Source organism: Sceloporus occidentalis, unplaced genomic scaffold (assembly GCF_023333645.1).
Source record: "Sceloporus occidentalis isolate IW3139 unplaced genomic scaffold, rSceOcc1.0.p SCAF_6, whole genome shotgun sequence".
Lineage (NCBI taxonomy): Eukaryota > Metazoa > Chordata > Lepidosauria > Squamata > Phrynosomatidae > Sceloporus > Sceloporus occidentalis.
In genome coordinates, this window is record NW_028316986.1 from 61,446,741 (window position 1) to 61,462,599 (window position 15,859).

The following is a 15,859-nucleotide window of genomic DNA, read 5'->3' on the forward strand; positions in this document are numbered from 1 at the left end:
GAGCATGTGGCTTCTAAAGCCGGTGCAAAGGGGTGGTCTGTTTCGACCCTGAGTCACCTTTCAGAATTCAAGTAATGCATGCTCCTTTCCATAACTCCAGAACAGCTCCATTACTATCCCATCCAGAACATTTTGCAAAGGTTTTAAAAAGTGTTCTTTGAAGTATTTGTAATAATTTATTGTCAGTCCATCAGGGCCAGGAGCTTTATCTTGCTTCATTTTGTCAACTGCCTCATTTATCCTCCCCTCTGAAATTAATCTGTTCAATATCTCCTTCTGATCTGTTAGAAGTTCAGGGAATTTTTGAACCAGAAGATAATTTGCTATTTTATCTTCCTTAATCACCCACAGTTGATACAAACTACAAAAGTAGTTTAAAAATATTTTCCTAATTTTATCTTCTCAAATTATTCTACGTTGCCCATCACTCTTTTCTAATACCATCCTTTTCTTCTTTTCTCAGTCAGTATATGAGTCATCTACTTGGTTTATTTGTATGCTTTTGCATTGAAGTGTTTGTTTGTTTGTTTGTTTAAGGGATCAACCCCCCTCCCTCCATTTCTTCTAATGTGGCCATAGAAAGCTGTCACTGCATCAATTTCATTTTTTGGATTACCTTTTTTATGTTGGTGGTTCTTTTCCAGATTCATTAATTGCATTCATTAACTTGTTAATTTTGGCTTTTTTTTTATTCTTCCACTTTTTCTTTTCTTTTTCTTTTTTGTATCAGGACACTCCTTATGACAGCCTTTACAGTGTCCCAAACCACCCCATCAGAAACATGATTGTGCAGATTAATTTGAAAGAACTGTTCCAATTCTTTCTTGCATATAAATACTGGTTTTTGCTTCTTATTTTTTTGATGCCGTAGTAAGGTTTCATTCAGTCTCCATCTTATTTGTGTAGGTCACAGTTTAAGGGAAATGATTACTGGACTTTGATGTGAGAAGGATTTAGGTAATACATTAGTCTTATCTTGCCTTGTACTAATTACCTGGAGATCCAGAACATATCAATCCTGAACCAGGAACAATGTCTGTCTGAGTAGAAGATGAAATCTTTGGTAATTGATTCTTTGTACCTCCAGACATCAATTAATTGCAGTTCTTCCATAAGTCAGAAAAATTCTCTAGGATGTTTACTTGGTGTTTTGCATCTCTTTGAGGTAGTGCGTCTGTCCATAGCAGATTCTACCACTTTGTTCCAGTCTCTAAGTAAGCAATGTACAGTCGGCCCTCCTTGTAGGTGGGCTTGCCTTCCGTGGCTTTGAGCTTACGCTGAAGGCAAGCCCCAGCAGAAAAAATGGGGTGTGTACTGGTGCCACGCACCCTGTGCACCGCTGCGAGTGCGCACCCCATAATTTTCTATGGGGTTTGAGCATACGCTCTTTTCCCCATATGCGGGGTGTTTGTGTCCGGAGCCGACCCTCTGTGTATGGGGAGGGCGGACCGTATTTCATAATTATAATTAGTCATTAATTTCTTTAGATCCTTAAAGAAGGTTGAACTCTCTTTACAGAGAATCGTTGTAGGGAGATCTGTACTCCTACAAACTTCTCATTTACATATGTAAAAACTAATTTTGGCGGAAGAGAGGATTTTATATATAAAGCTGCTCCTTTTTTCTTGACTGGTTCTGAAGAGTTAAATACTTCTTCTAACCCACTGTTCCAGTCGGCCCTTCTTATAGGCGGATTTGCCATCCTCGGATTTGAGCATATGCTGATGGCAAATCGGGAAGTTGTCCCCAATGGCAGTGCGCATGCACGCACGTCGCCATTAGGGACAACTTCCTTCTCTCCTCTCCTTGCTTCCTTCCTCCCTTCCCTCCCTGCCTCCCTCCCTTCCCTCCCTCCCTCTTACTTACCTTGAAGGCCTCCGCTCGCCGCAGTCACGGGAAAAGCCGAGTGGCGGCGGTGGAGGCCAAGCCCTGGCCTCCTTGCCACTGTCGTGGAAGGGCCTGATGGCAGTGCTGGAGGCCTCTTGGCCCCGAACAGCACTGCCACCACACCTTTCCTGCGGCGGCGGTGAGGGGGCAGAGCCGCCGCGCCGGAGGCCTTCAAGGGGCGGGTGTTGGTGCTGGGGGCCTCTTGGCCTCCAACACCATTATCCGGCCCTTCCGCAGTGGTAGAGGCCTCGAGGAGGCCGGATGCCAGCGCCGGAGGCCTTGAAGGCCTCCGGCATGGCGGCTCTGCCCCCTCACCGCCACTGTAGGAAAGGTCTGGTGGCGGTGCTGTTTGGGGCCAAGAGGCCTCCAGCACTTCCATTGAGCCCTTCCATGGCGGCGGCCAGGAGGCCAGGGCTTGGCTTCTGCTGCCGCTGCCACCACCCGGCTTTTCCCGTGGCGGCGCGAGTGGAGGCCTTCAAGGTAAGTAAGAGGGAGGGAAGGGAGGGAGGCAGGGAGGGAAGGGAGGAGGGAAGCAAGGGAGAGAAAGGAGGAGAGGAGGGGAAGCCAGGGACTTTTGTTTCCAATGGCGGCGTGCGTGCACACGCACCGCCATTGGGAACAAATGTGACTTGAGCATACATGAATTTTGGTATACGCGGGGGGGCCTCCGGAACGGATCCCCTGTGTATACCAAGGGCCCGCTGTATATAGAATTTTGCAGTTATTTTATTTCATCTTTGTTTCTTGCAAGTAGCAATTATCCAAGTGTAGTTTCTTTAAATAATGGAATATTTTCATTCTTTTGATTAGAGCAGGGGTAGGCAACCTGCGGCCCGCGGGCCGGATGCGGCCCGGCGAGGCCTTGGGACCGGCCCCAGCCTGGTCCTGCCGCCGATTGCCGCCGGGGCCTTTGGCCTCTTGCGCGCAGGGGCAATTGTCTATAGAAGCCTCAGAAACATGCATTTATATTAACATTTTTTTAAAAAATCAGCAAATTTTTTCCCGTATCCTCCACTTTTTAAAAAAAGTGTCCACCATTTGAAAATTTTGTCCTACATTTGTCCCGGTTTATTTATTTATTTAATTTTTTTTTTTTTTTAAAAATTTAATTATTTATTTTTTGGCTTCAGCCCCCCAGTTGTCTGAGGGACAGCAACCCGGCCCCTGGCTCAAAAAGGTTGCCTACCCCTGGATTAGAGAGTTCAGATCATTCACAGTCCATGAGAAGATACTTCAGGGTTTCATTCTTAATTAAATTTATTTGAATCTGACACCTCAGTGTCAAAATCGGTAGGGTTGATATCTTCTTGTGTAGTCTTTTTTTATTATTTTGTTGTCCTTATCATTGTCCTGGTCCTTTGTCTCTACCATCTGTTCTTCTGTATTGTGATCATTCATATCTCCATGTTTTAAATTTGGACAGCAAGGCTTACTTGACCTGGTTGTTTCAATTCATACGTGCATATTGTTAATTTTCACTAAAATGTTTGCTGAAACTAGTTGAATTTTACTTCTTTTTTGTGGTGTAAGAACTATCCCTTTTCCCCCCATGTATTTCTACCTCTGGCACCAAAGTTTCTGTTAAAGAAATAGTGTTCAGGTTCGCATCTACTGTATTTTATTGGCTGAGGTATACATGTATTAAGGAAGCAGTTAATATTAGATCAGCATGTTTATTGCTTATTTCACTAGGAGATATACATGTAAGGTTTAGGTCAATTAAACTCAGAATTACACATCTGTATGCATCGACCTGGATTTTTATTGGACAAGTGAAATTTCTTTGAAAATGTTATTTTCTACAACTCCACTATGATATATATGGTGTCATGACTCTGCAATCAAGATTAGATTCATGTACATAAAGTCGTTAGCGTTACATCTAATGTTGGTTTTTGTTGTTTCTTCCTAGACATTTGTGAATGACGTACGAATTCCAGAGCAGACATACATCACTCTGAAGCTTGAGGATAAACTGAGATTTGGATATGATATCCTTGTAAAAACAATGAATTACTATTTATTTGGTTTCAAAAGTAGTTCTGATCATAAATTTATGTATTGCCAATTTCTTTCATTTTTAAACAAGCTGCTCTACAGTAGATTGAGGTCCAAAACACACTACAGAAATAATCCAGTTTGAGACCGCTTTAATTGCTCTGGCTCAATGCTAGAAAATTCTGGGAACTCTAGGTTTGTGATACATGTAGCCTTTTCTGTCAGAGAGCTCTGGTGCTACAGTAAACCACAATTCCCAGCATTCTCTAGCACTGAGCCAGGACAGTTAAAGCAGTTTCAAGTTGGATTATTTCTGCATTTGTTTTGGACTTTAGACATTCAAACCCTAGTTGTTTTTTTTATCAAAATGCCATTATGGGCCATATATTAATTGATTCAGCTTCAGAAGCAAATATTTGGCAAATGAGGAATGAGACGGTGCTTATTGTTCCTTCTCATGTGATGTCACATCCATATGATGTCATCCTCATGTGTCTTTCTCCCCAATGTGACCCTGCTGGTGCTCTTGGACATCTCTGCAGCCTTTGATACCATTGACCACGGTATCCTTCTGGAACACCTGAGGGAACTAGGTATCGGAGGCATTGCATTGCGGTGGTTCCAGTCCTACCTCTCAGGTAGATTCCAGATGGTGATGCTGGGAGACAGTTGCTCTTGTAAAAGAGAGCTGACAACTGGTGTCCCTCAGGGTGCCATTCTGTGCCCCATACTGTTTAACATTTACACGCAGCCGCTGGGAGAGATCATCCAGAGACATGGGGCGTGGTGTTATCAGTACGCTGATGACACTCAAATCCACTTCTCTGTGTCTCCAACTGTTGCAGTGACCAAGGATGGCATCTCTCCTCTGAATGCCTGCCTCGAGTCGATAATGGGATGGATGAAGGAAAACAAACTCAAGCTGAATCCAGAGAAAACGGAAGTACTCGTGATAGGCCCAGGGAAGGAGATTTGTCAGCCTGCCTTGGATGGGGTCACAGTTACCCTAAAGGACAAAGTTTGCAGTCTAGGAGTGTTTCTGGACTCATCTCTACAGTTGACATCTCATGTGGAGGTGAAAGCCAGGAGTGCTTGGTATCAGCTTCGGTTGATATGTCAGCTGCGCCCCTACCTGGCCCAGAAGGACCTTGAAACAGTGGTACATGCACCAGTAACCTCTCGTTTAGATTTCTGTAATGCGCTCTACGTCGGGCTACCTTTGTACCAAGTTCGGAAGCTTCAGTTAATTCAAAATGCAGCAGCCCGGTTGATAACAGGAACACCTAGATCAGACCATATTACACTGGTATTAAGATCTTTACATTGGCTGCCTATTAGCTTCTGGGGGCAATACAAAGTGTTGGTTATTACCATTAAAGCCCTACATGGCTTGGGCCCGAGTTACTTAAAGGAACGCCTCTCCCTACACAATCCACCCCGCATTCTCAGAACATCAGGGAAGAATTTATTAGAGTACTCAAAAACAAGGCTAATAACAACTTCCCATAAGGCATTCACTGCTGCGGCCCCCAATCTTATGGAACAACTTGCCGGAAGAGATCCTTCTTATTACCACCTTAGATGCTTTTAAGAAAGCACTTAAGACAGATCTCTTCCGATGGGCTTACCCACTCAATCTCTTATGAATAGTCCCAGAATGATCCCTACTCTCGATGAAAACAGAACGATAAACAGGTGTTACTATTTTAGTAACAATGTAATAATTGTCGTGATTTTACTGAATAACTAACTTGTATTGTATATTAACTGATGTAATCCCGCCTCGATCCTAAGGGAGAGGCAGGAAATATAAATAAAATTTATTATTGTTGTTGTTATTATGATGTGGATCACCTGCCAAACAATTGATTTGCTAGAGCATGGTTGCAACAGGAGGAAGGCAGCCAAAGCAAGAGTTGTACCCTACTCTTTATTTAAACAATTCAGTTCCTCTGCTATCCAGTGGATTAGTGTTGAGAATATCTCCAGTTATTTGCAAAAGGGAGATGCTCAGTGGGGCCTAACCAAATGGCAAAGGAAAGGGATAGAAAATGTAAATATCTTTAAGTCCAGGATAGTGTTTGTGTCAGAGAGAGAGGGAATAGGGAGAGGGGTAGGCTGCACATGATTGAGAATGTGGGACACAAAGGCACAGGACCTAGTCACAGCCATTGTTGCTTTTGGTTATAGCCACCACCAGTATGCAACCATTATCCAGCAGCCATTGCTGCATCCTGCCCTCAAGAACATAAAATGTGGCCCATCCCACAGTGCATGCAAGCAATTATTTTCCACTCCTAAATCTTATACTTATCAAAATAAAGTTGTGGGCAGAAATCTCAGTGAAAAATTTTCTGCAGAAAAGCATAGTATTGGTACATTTTCCTCCACCATCATTCCCACCTTTATCCACAGTTATCAGGCTGTTCTACTGAAATCAATCAGGTCAGATGGACTAAATATGGGCTATCAATGTTTAGTTATTCTAAGAAACCAAGCATTGAGGAGCAATCTAACAAAAGAATGCACTGTTAAGCTTGTTTCTGTTTTACAAGATCGCTTGCTTCTCAATCGGTCATGAGTACAAATATTCAAGACAAAACATGTACGTTGCTCATGCCTGCAGACTCACATACTTCCTTTTATAAAACAGAATCTTTGACTAGTTGCACTGAATCAGATTTTTTCACCTTGAAATGGAACTGATATGTACTGCAGAGTAAGTAAAGCTGAAGGTATTACAAATATACTTCACCAAAACCAAGGTAAACTGATGAATATCAGGTACCTAGGTACAGATCTTTTGAAAATGTTGTTCTTGCAGGGATTTTTTGGTTTAAATATATGGGAGGTATATACTGTTGCCTTTATGTTAGTACAAATATTGCTGGATTTTAATTTTCACATAAAGCTTTGAATGTCTTTGAATCTAACATTTAAAACAAATATGCGGAATCAGAAAACAATATTTAGGGCACTGGAAAGTTTTTCTTGAAAATCCACATTACAGAATTTGGTTAGACAAATGCTTGTATTTTCCTTATCACAACATACATACCAATCTTTTTACTGTAGTTAGAGGAGAGATGAGAGTCCCCGAGGAAGCACTTAAGGTAAATATATATAGATATATGTGTGTATGTGTGTGTATTTCTTTTGTTTCTATGCTTGGATGTCAATAATGATTATAACAATTGATTCTCACTAAGAAGCAGTCGCCATACAATAAAAATGTTGTTGTTGTTATTTAGAGAACTAATGTGAATGTTTCAGCTTTATTAACAATAAGATTAGTAGAATAGGGTTCTTTTCCAATAGGAGCCTTACATGCTCCCCTCTAATCATGTCAGTTGCATGCACAACCTCTGAAATAGAGGTGCCAGTACATACTTCCAGATATACATATGGGGTTGGGGGGGAGGCACCTAGTTAATTACTTGATTGTTACATTTAAAAAATGTTGCAATAAAATGGGATTATCTGAAGGCTCATCTCACACAATAGGGTTAGCATCCAAAAATTGTTATACTTCATTGTATACAAAAGAACATGTTTTTGAATTTCACTAAAATTTTGTTCTTAGCTTGATTGGATTTTTATTTGATCTCTAGCATGAGAAATTTACCAGTCAATTGCAGTTGTCCCAAAAATCCTCAGAGGCAGAAGGATCAAAGATGACCAGCGCCAAAGCTTCAGAGCCAAAGGTACAAGATATCATTTCTGATGTGCACAACAAAACTATAGAGACACTCAAATCAGAAGATAAATCTGCAGGTAAGAGAAAAGAATATAGTCTCTTCAGCCATTACAATATACTGAATATTTCAAAAATGTCATGGTTAATGTAAAAACTGTATTCAAAATAGAATGTTGAATGGCATTTTCAAGTTAATGCATACCTATTATAATTTCTTACTTGTCTGGCAAGCTGCAAATGCTTTCACTTTAGCATCACAGTTTGCTCTGCTACTTTCAGTCTTTTGTGGAGCTGGAACACACAAGTATCTTAAGGTTATTTAAATTCCACTCCACATGTCTTTTCTTTGTTGTGTTGTATATTGAACATTGTTGACAAATAGTTTATAAAAGCAGTGGACGTTGGAGGATTCGTCTGTGCTTATCTCTGTAATATGAAGCTATAATAAATTAATATAATTTGGGATTACACACACACACATCTTACAGTGAAGCACAAAAAAATCTATCTACACCGATACATTGAGAGGAGATTTTCAGTATGCATGTACTGAAAATGTAGCAGAGATTTTAATATACTGTTAGACCTACAAGATATATACATCAGGAAAGTCCTTTTTTTCCATTTTTACATCCAAACTTGACTTCATAAGTTTGACAAAGGATTGTTTAGTGTAACAGATTAATTCTGTGCTTTAACCTGCCCCTGTGGTCTTTCCACTTTTAAATCTTATGTATACTGTGGATATACCAAATTCAAGGCTGGTTGCTGTTTTGAAATGAATGAGTAAAAATAAACTCAAGCTGAATCTGAATACACTAGAAGTTTTGTTACTAGATGGTGTCCTAGCTGAGGATGGAAGCATTTTAAAAAAAATCAGATTTTTAATTTAACTTTTTGTTGTTTTCAGTTTGTTTTTGTTTGTGGATATTGTCTAATTGTTGTTGTTATAATGGTATAATTTTACTGGGTTTTATAGATTATAGTTGCATAGATGGTAATATCAATGAAAATTAATAAATCATAATTTCTGTTTTTAATATGCTGTGAGTTTCTTTCCGAGGTTTAAACCTGAATAGGGGCTTACAAATAGCAAAAATAAAGTATGAAATTAAACATTGAGGTAGGATTATTATTACATACCATGCTGTTGCCCTCAATATTGCATAATGGAAAACAGAAATGATGAGGTGATTCCTCTTTTTTATTTATAAGATCGATCTATTAGTAATTAGTAATATCAGTGCTAATTTCTCAGAAGGCTTCTTTGTTTTGACTTGAAATCCTGGCAATGTTATCCTAGTGCAGAGGTCATTAATGTGGTATGAGAAATTTTCCAGTGTTCATTTCTTTCGTGGTCCCCCACTTCTCTAAATTTTTTTTAAGTTCATAAAATTCATTAGTAATGATGAATAGATGCCAGTATGATGCAAGTTTGGGTTTACTGAAGTTGTAATTATTCTGAAACTGAAAGTAAATATTGCTAGTGAGTCAACACATAGTAACCGTGAAACTGGAGATGTCCCAATAACCTTGAAGGAAGAGAGCCAAAAATGTTTAAAGGTACATGAGTGGACAGGTCCATCTCATTGAGCAAGCAGAAAGTAATGTGTCTGAAGTTTTCATTCTTAAATCTGAACAAATGTTGTAAGGGGACTACATTTATTGTAAATAAAAGATTAAAAATAGGTATTCTGAAAAAAATAATTATTTCTACATAAAGGTTTCAGTTTGTTTGACTGTGATATTTAGAATACCTTAAGTGTGCTTTATTTCCATTTAATCAAGTATTTCAGTTTGGATATTTATGGGTTTGGAGGACATTAAAATGTTTAATATATTTAATATAGCTCAAACATGTCAAAGGAGATTACACCACCATTTAGAGCAATGGAAAATCTTTTAGTTCATAATTTCATGGAAAACCCACATCACTGAAAAGATGGGGAATGCGTAGCTCTTTAGATGTTGCTTTGCAGCATTCCGCAACCCTCACAATTGACTGTATACATGCAGTTCCTAGTGCAGCCAATAGTTCCACAAGCACACACAGCCCTTTCTCACACTTTTCAGTTGATGGATGGTAGACCTAATTGACTATTGTGCACTAGATGAGGTTGAGGTATTTCTGGTAGGAATAACAATGGCCGTGCATTTATGCTTTTATGAATGTATGGAAGAGCCAGTGTGTCATAGTGGTTTGAGTGGTAGACTGTGGTCCAAAGCACACTGCAGAAATAATCCACTTTGAGACTTCTTTAACTGCCCTGAGTTAGTATTAAGCAATCCTGAAATTGTAGTTTATTGTGGCACCAGATTTCTCTGATAGAGAAGGCTAAATGTCTCACAAAACTACAGTTCCCAGAATTCCCTATCATTGAGCCAGGACAGTTAAAACAGTCTGAAACTGGATTATTTCTACAGTATGTTTTGGACCTCTGACTCTGTAGACTAGGCTTTATTTATTTATTTATTTATTTGCCATCTTTCTCCTGGAAAGGGACCCAAGGTGGCTCACAGACAAAATAATTTTAAAACTTTACAACAAAAAATCCAAAACAATTAAAGTCATATTGTTAAAACAATTTAAAATTGTATTAAACTTATAAAAGTTTTTTTAAAACCCAAATAATACACATTCCCTGCCTGACAAAGCTTCTGGGCAAGGATTGTATATTAAAAGACTGCATGAATAAAAACATTTTTGCCAAAAGGAAAGCAGGCAGGAGGGCACCCTAGCGTCTGGTGGAAGGGCATTCCAGAAGGTGGGAACAGTCACTGAGACAGCTCTCTCCCATGTCCTCATCAAAGGAGCCTGTGATGGTGACAGGATCAAGAGAAAGAACTCCCTTGAAGATCTTAAAATTCTGGTAGGTTTGTTTTGGAAGATACAGTCCTTCAAATAGTTTGTACCCAAGCCATTCAGGGCTTTATAGTTCATGACTAGCACTTTGAATTGTCCCCAGAAATGGGCTGGTAGCCAAAAAAGATTTGAATTCCTGCTTGGCTATGGACACTCATCGGGTGACCTTGGGCAAGTCACACTCTCTCAGTCTCAGAGAGGTCAGTGACAAACTCCCTCTGAACAAATCTTGCCAGGAAGATCCCAGAAAAGAGTCTCCTTAGAATCACCATGAGTTGGGATCAATTGAAGACACACAACACCACAGCACAATTGTATAGGATGCTAGTCACATACACAATATAATTTTTGCTTCTCCTAAAGCATGCAATATGTTAGTGTTAGGGAAATAATCGTTAGACAATTAAGGCCACACTGATGTGTTACACTGCTTTGCAAGACTGCTAGGGATGTTGATAATACCATAGAACTCTGCCAGTTTAGAAAAGGAGCATTTCCATTTTTCTTAGTGGCTCAACCTGTACACTTCTCTTTCACAGTATGTTTCTGTAATTGTTAAGGATGGAATTAGAATCAAATAAGTAGTCAGACTCTCTGTGTTTCTTAAAATAGCATGCCTCTGCTATCTGACATATTACCTACCATATTTTTTTAAGTGACTGGAAACTTGGACCAGAGCAAAAACTTGTCTTTGTTGTAGCTTTGAAATATAGTGAGTAAAATTAATGTTGTAATGATTATTAGGAGTCTCAATAAGAAGAAAAGTGGGGAAATGTTCATTATGAAGAAGGGAACAAAACCTGATTATTTTTTTCTTGAAGACCTAGTAAGATATATTGCATCACTAGCAAATTTTATATTTACAAAGTAAGTAGCTTAGTTTGCTTAAACAGTATTAAGGCAACAGAAGAAAAAATGTTTTGAGTATTTACCATGGATTATAATATTTGAGAGAACCATTTTTCTTTATGTTGCTACTCTTGTTGACCTGAACAATAACTTATTTTGTTTCTTTGTGTAGATCTTTCTGCCATGCCTCGAGGTACACCATTGTACGGGCAGCCATCATGGTGGGGTGATGATGAGGCAGAAGAACAGAATGGATACAAACAAGATAGCAAACCTGAAGAGAAAATCCAAGATCCTGGAGTGCTAGGTAAGATTATTTGGAAAATAGATACAATAGATTTCCCATGGTTTCATTTTAAAGTTGAGAAGATCTTGCAATGTCATTCTATATTTTGCTTCGGTGAAAATCATGTTAGCAGGACTGCCTGCAGAACTTCCTGTTCAATGTTCACATTAAAAAACAAAACTAAAGGCTGTCTATTCTATTGAGAGGTGGAGGAGTAAGAGATCAGTACATGGTCGTGCCAGCATGGTGCAGTGGTTTGAGTGTTGGACTGTGACTGTGGAGACCAGGGTTCAATTCCCAGTTCAGCCATCAAACCCACTGAGTGATCTTGGGCAAAAGTCACATGCTCTCAGCCTCAGAGGAAGAAAATAACGAACCTCCTCTGAACAAATCTTGCCAAGAAAACCTCTTAGGGTCACCATAAATCAGGAATGACTTGAAGGCATGCAACAACAACTGTATATAGTAGGGTCCATAGGGTATGCGCATAAGTGTATGTATACATCTTGCAGCTTCTTCGGTATTTTTCAATGCTAATTGGACCAGTTAGTGGCAGGGTTTGTGTGAAAAGTTATGATTCTTTTGTTTTTTTTTTCTTATTGTCCTATTTTTATTTTCACCCATTCACCCAACAGAAGATACTATCTGTTACTTACAGCCATTTCGAAGTAAAATTAAGTAAAGATTGTAACTCAGAAATGGGCACATTGGAGTACCTTTGATGGAAGCTACAAACCCAGCCTTTTAATGAAAACAAGTTTTAATCTCTTCCCTAAGAGTTTACTGATAGCTTCTAGGCAACAAAATAAATAAGATGCAAATAGTACTAATAAATATTATACACATAGTATTTTTAAATATAACCATACCTTAATTTTCGTTTCTTGATTTGTGCCATTAACTGAAAATGGAACCTAGCAATTGAGTTTTATTTTTCATATATATAATAATTATAATAATATAATTTATTTATTTATATTCCGCCTTTTCCCAGAGGAATCAAGATAGATTACAGCAAAAACTATAATAAATACAAATAACAATAAAATCACACTTCAAAATCACAATATACATGATGTAGGGAGAATCATGTCCCTAGCCTAATATCCACCGCTGCTGTAAGGTGATGTTATGAGGACAAGTGAGAGGGGGCTCCGCTAAATAAAGGAGTCCATATGATAACAATGATATGCCGCAGCCTCCCTTCACTACTGCCATGTCACTGGTGCCTCTCTCACAGGCAAGCCTCCCCTCAAACAGCTGGGCTTTATTTATTTATTTATTTATTTATTTATTTATTTATTTGGGAAGCAAGGTCTCATGTTTATGTTCTTCAAAACATTTTGAGGAATAGTTGTCCAGTTATGCTACACTTAATATAATTTAATTGGTTGACTAACTAGTAAAGTGTGTGAAATTAGTTATACAGTTGGCAGTACTAGAAGACAATAAGTACTGCAGTACTTCAAGATAATAAGCTCTCATGTGTCTGCCTTACATGTATTTTGACAAACAAGTTAAATCTGAGATTTCAGTCAGTTGATTTTAGTTTAAAAAAACTACTACAGGTTGAGTCTCCTGAAATGCTTGGGACTAGATTTTTCATTTTTATTTTTTATTACATTTTAGAATATTTGCATCATCAACAACAACAACAACAACAATAATAATTAATATTATTTATCCTGCCCTTTCCCCAAAACTGGGAGTCAGGGCAGCTCAAACATTAAAAAAAAAGCACAATTAAAAGCATACAAAATAGTACATTAAAAGAGAATTAAATTGTTACAATATTAAAACATGTTACATGTTAAAAGAGTATGATACAATTAAAAAGATAAAAAAATGTTAAAAATACTTAAAAACAGTACAATGCCCCAGTCCATGCTTTAAAGACTTTCTGTTTTAAATGCCTGTCTAAACAGATAGGTCTTAGCCTGCTGGCGGAAGGATAACAACAAAGGGGCCATTCTGGTCTCCCTGGGCAGGGAGTCCCACAGTTGAGGGGAAGCCATGGAAAGGCCCTCTCTTGTGTTGCCACCAATCATATTTGTGATGGTGGTGGGACAGAGAGAAGGGCCTCTCCTGAGGATCGCATTGGCTGGGCTGGTTCATACAGGGAGATACGGTCTGTCAGATAGCCTGGACCTGAGCCATATAGGGCTATACAGGTTATAACCAGCACTTTGAATTGTGCCTGAAAACAAACTGTCAGTGGAGCTGTTTCAACAGGGGCATTGTGTGGTCTCTGTAATCTGCTCCAGTTAACAGCCTTGCTGCAGATCTTTGGACCAGCTGAACTTTCCAAACACTCTTCAAAAGCAACTCCAAGTAGAGTGCATTACAGTAGTCCAAATGGGATGTAACCAAGGCATGTACTGTACCACTGAGGCCAGATCTGGCATTTCAAGGAGCTAACGCACTCATTTTAAATGTACAAAATCAGTCCTGGTCACTGCAGAGGCCTCGGCCTCATGTTCAGAGCTGAGTCCAGGAGTACCTCCAAACTGCAAACCTGCATCTTCAGGGGAAGTTAACACAAGATTTAACACAAGATGGATTTCTATTCCCTGATTTGCCTTCCGACTGACCAGGAGCACCTCTGTCTTGTCTGGATTAAATTTAAATTTGTTTGCCCTCATCTAGTCCATTACTGATGACAGACACTGGTTTAGGACCAGGACTTAAAATTTGTGTGCCAGTTGCACTCATTCCTTGAGACACCGGATCTGGCCTAATCGCACTGAATTTTTCAACTCTGATATAAAAAATAATGTGGCAAGACATTCACATGTAAGTATTTCATCACTTTTTATTCTGCTTGATGTGCTGTCACATGCAAAAGGCGGCCCCATTCAGACTGGCATCAAAGAACTGGAAGGAACTGGGCTGATTCGGATGCCCCTCCCCCGAATCTCTCCGTTAGCAAGTGCTCACTACAAAAAGAGGGGCATTTTAAATCAAATGCATTCTGTGCCTGCTGCCAAAGGTGCCTGCTGTCAATCAAGCGATCGTCATGGTGACGTTTTGCAGGGGCATCGGAAGTGTCCTCCCCCCTCCTTTTTTTTAAAGAGCCATGAACAAAATGCCCCAAAGTGTCAATTTTTTTAAAACCTCTTTTTTGTGTGTTGTGTGTATATGTGGGCATTTGGGTCAGATCTGCCCCTGTCCCCATTTTCAATCCCATGCAAGCTAATGCATCCCCCACTCCTTGCCCCCCAGAATGCCTCTTACACATGTAATAATAATAATAATGATAATAATAAATTCCTCACCTCGGAAATGCCAGAAAAGGATGCAATTGCCACGCATTCTTTTTTTTTGCTTTTAAAAGCAATTCAGGGCTGCCTCTGAATTCAGTAGCAAAAGCATGTATCATTTTGTCTAATTGACAAGAGCAAGAAATGTAACATTCGGATTGTAAGTCTAGCCCTTTGCAACATTTGTAACATTTGCTGGAAGCGAGCAGATGAAAGGGAAAGTGCACAAGCCGCTAGCCCTGCTCTATCTGCCTCAAGAAAAAAATTATGCGCATATTTGGTCAAAAATAATTTTTAAAAAATATGAAAAGGGGGGAGGTGCCTGATGTGAGCTCTGTTCATGCCCTGCCTTTGACCTGAACTGAACAGACTCTTTTCCTCTTGCTACATTCTCTTCAGAGGGGCTTTGCCATTGCCTTCCACTGAGGCTGAGAGAGCGTGACCTGTCAGTTCCAACTAAAGTAGACCCATGGAATGAATTGGGAATAAAAGGGAAATGCAGCGCAGGCATTCCTGTAGCATCTTCATATAACACAAATAATAATAATAATAATAATAATCCAGGAGCAAGAGGAAAGTAGAACAAGCAAGCACCCAAAAAATAATGCGCATAAATTGTCAAAAGAGGCTGATTTCCCTACATCCCCCAGCTTGTACCCACAGCCCTACTTCCCTGGGCAATCCTCCTTCCTTCCGACCCTCACCTCCCTTTGAGCTTTCTCCACCACCCCCCACCTCCCTCTGACAATAATCCAGGAGCAAGAGGAAATGAAAGTAGAACAAGCAGCCTGATTTCCCTAAATGCCCCAGTGTAGCCCCGCAACGCAATTCCCCCTGGAAATCCTCCTCCTCCTCCTCCTTCCTTCAGATCCTCTCCTTCCTCGGGGATGCCCACTGACCTTTTCCCCCCGCTCCTTCATCCTCCTCCTCCTGCTGCTCCGTTTTAGGATCCCCTCCATGGCTCCCTTCCTCCCACAGCCCTTTTCTCCTCCTCCTCCTGCTTCATCACTTTCTCCACC

General features: G+C 39.8%; 1 protein-coding gene across 12 annotated transcripts in view; it reads left to right on the top strand.

The window, feature by feature from the left end:
- Positions 1 to 15,859, top strand: part of CEP170 (centrosomal protein 170) — a 127,136-nt gene that overhangs the window by 28,015 nt on the left and 83,262 nt on the right. For all 12 annotated transcript variants that reach the window (XM_089529814.1, XM_089529816.1, XM_089529819.1 and 9 more), the window contains 4 exons: positions 3,800 to 3,878; positions 6,940 to 6,998; positions 7,497 to 7,659; positions 11,467 to 11,601. In XM_089529814.1, coding sequence (XP_089385940.1) covers positions 3,800 to 3,878; positions 6,940 to 6,998; positions 7,497 to 7,659; positions 11,467 to 11,601 — 436 coding nt within the window. The remainder of the gene's footprint in view (positions 1 to 3,799; positions 3,879 to 6,939; positions 6,999 to 7,496; positions 7,660 to 11,466; positions 11,602 to 15,859) is intronic.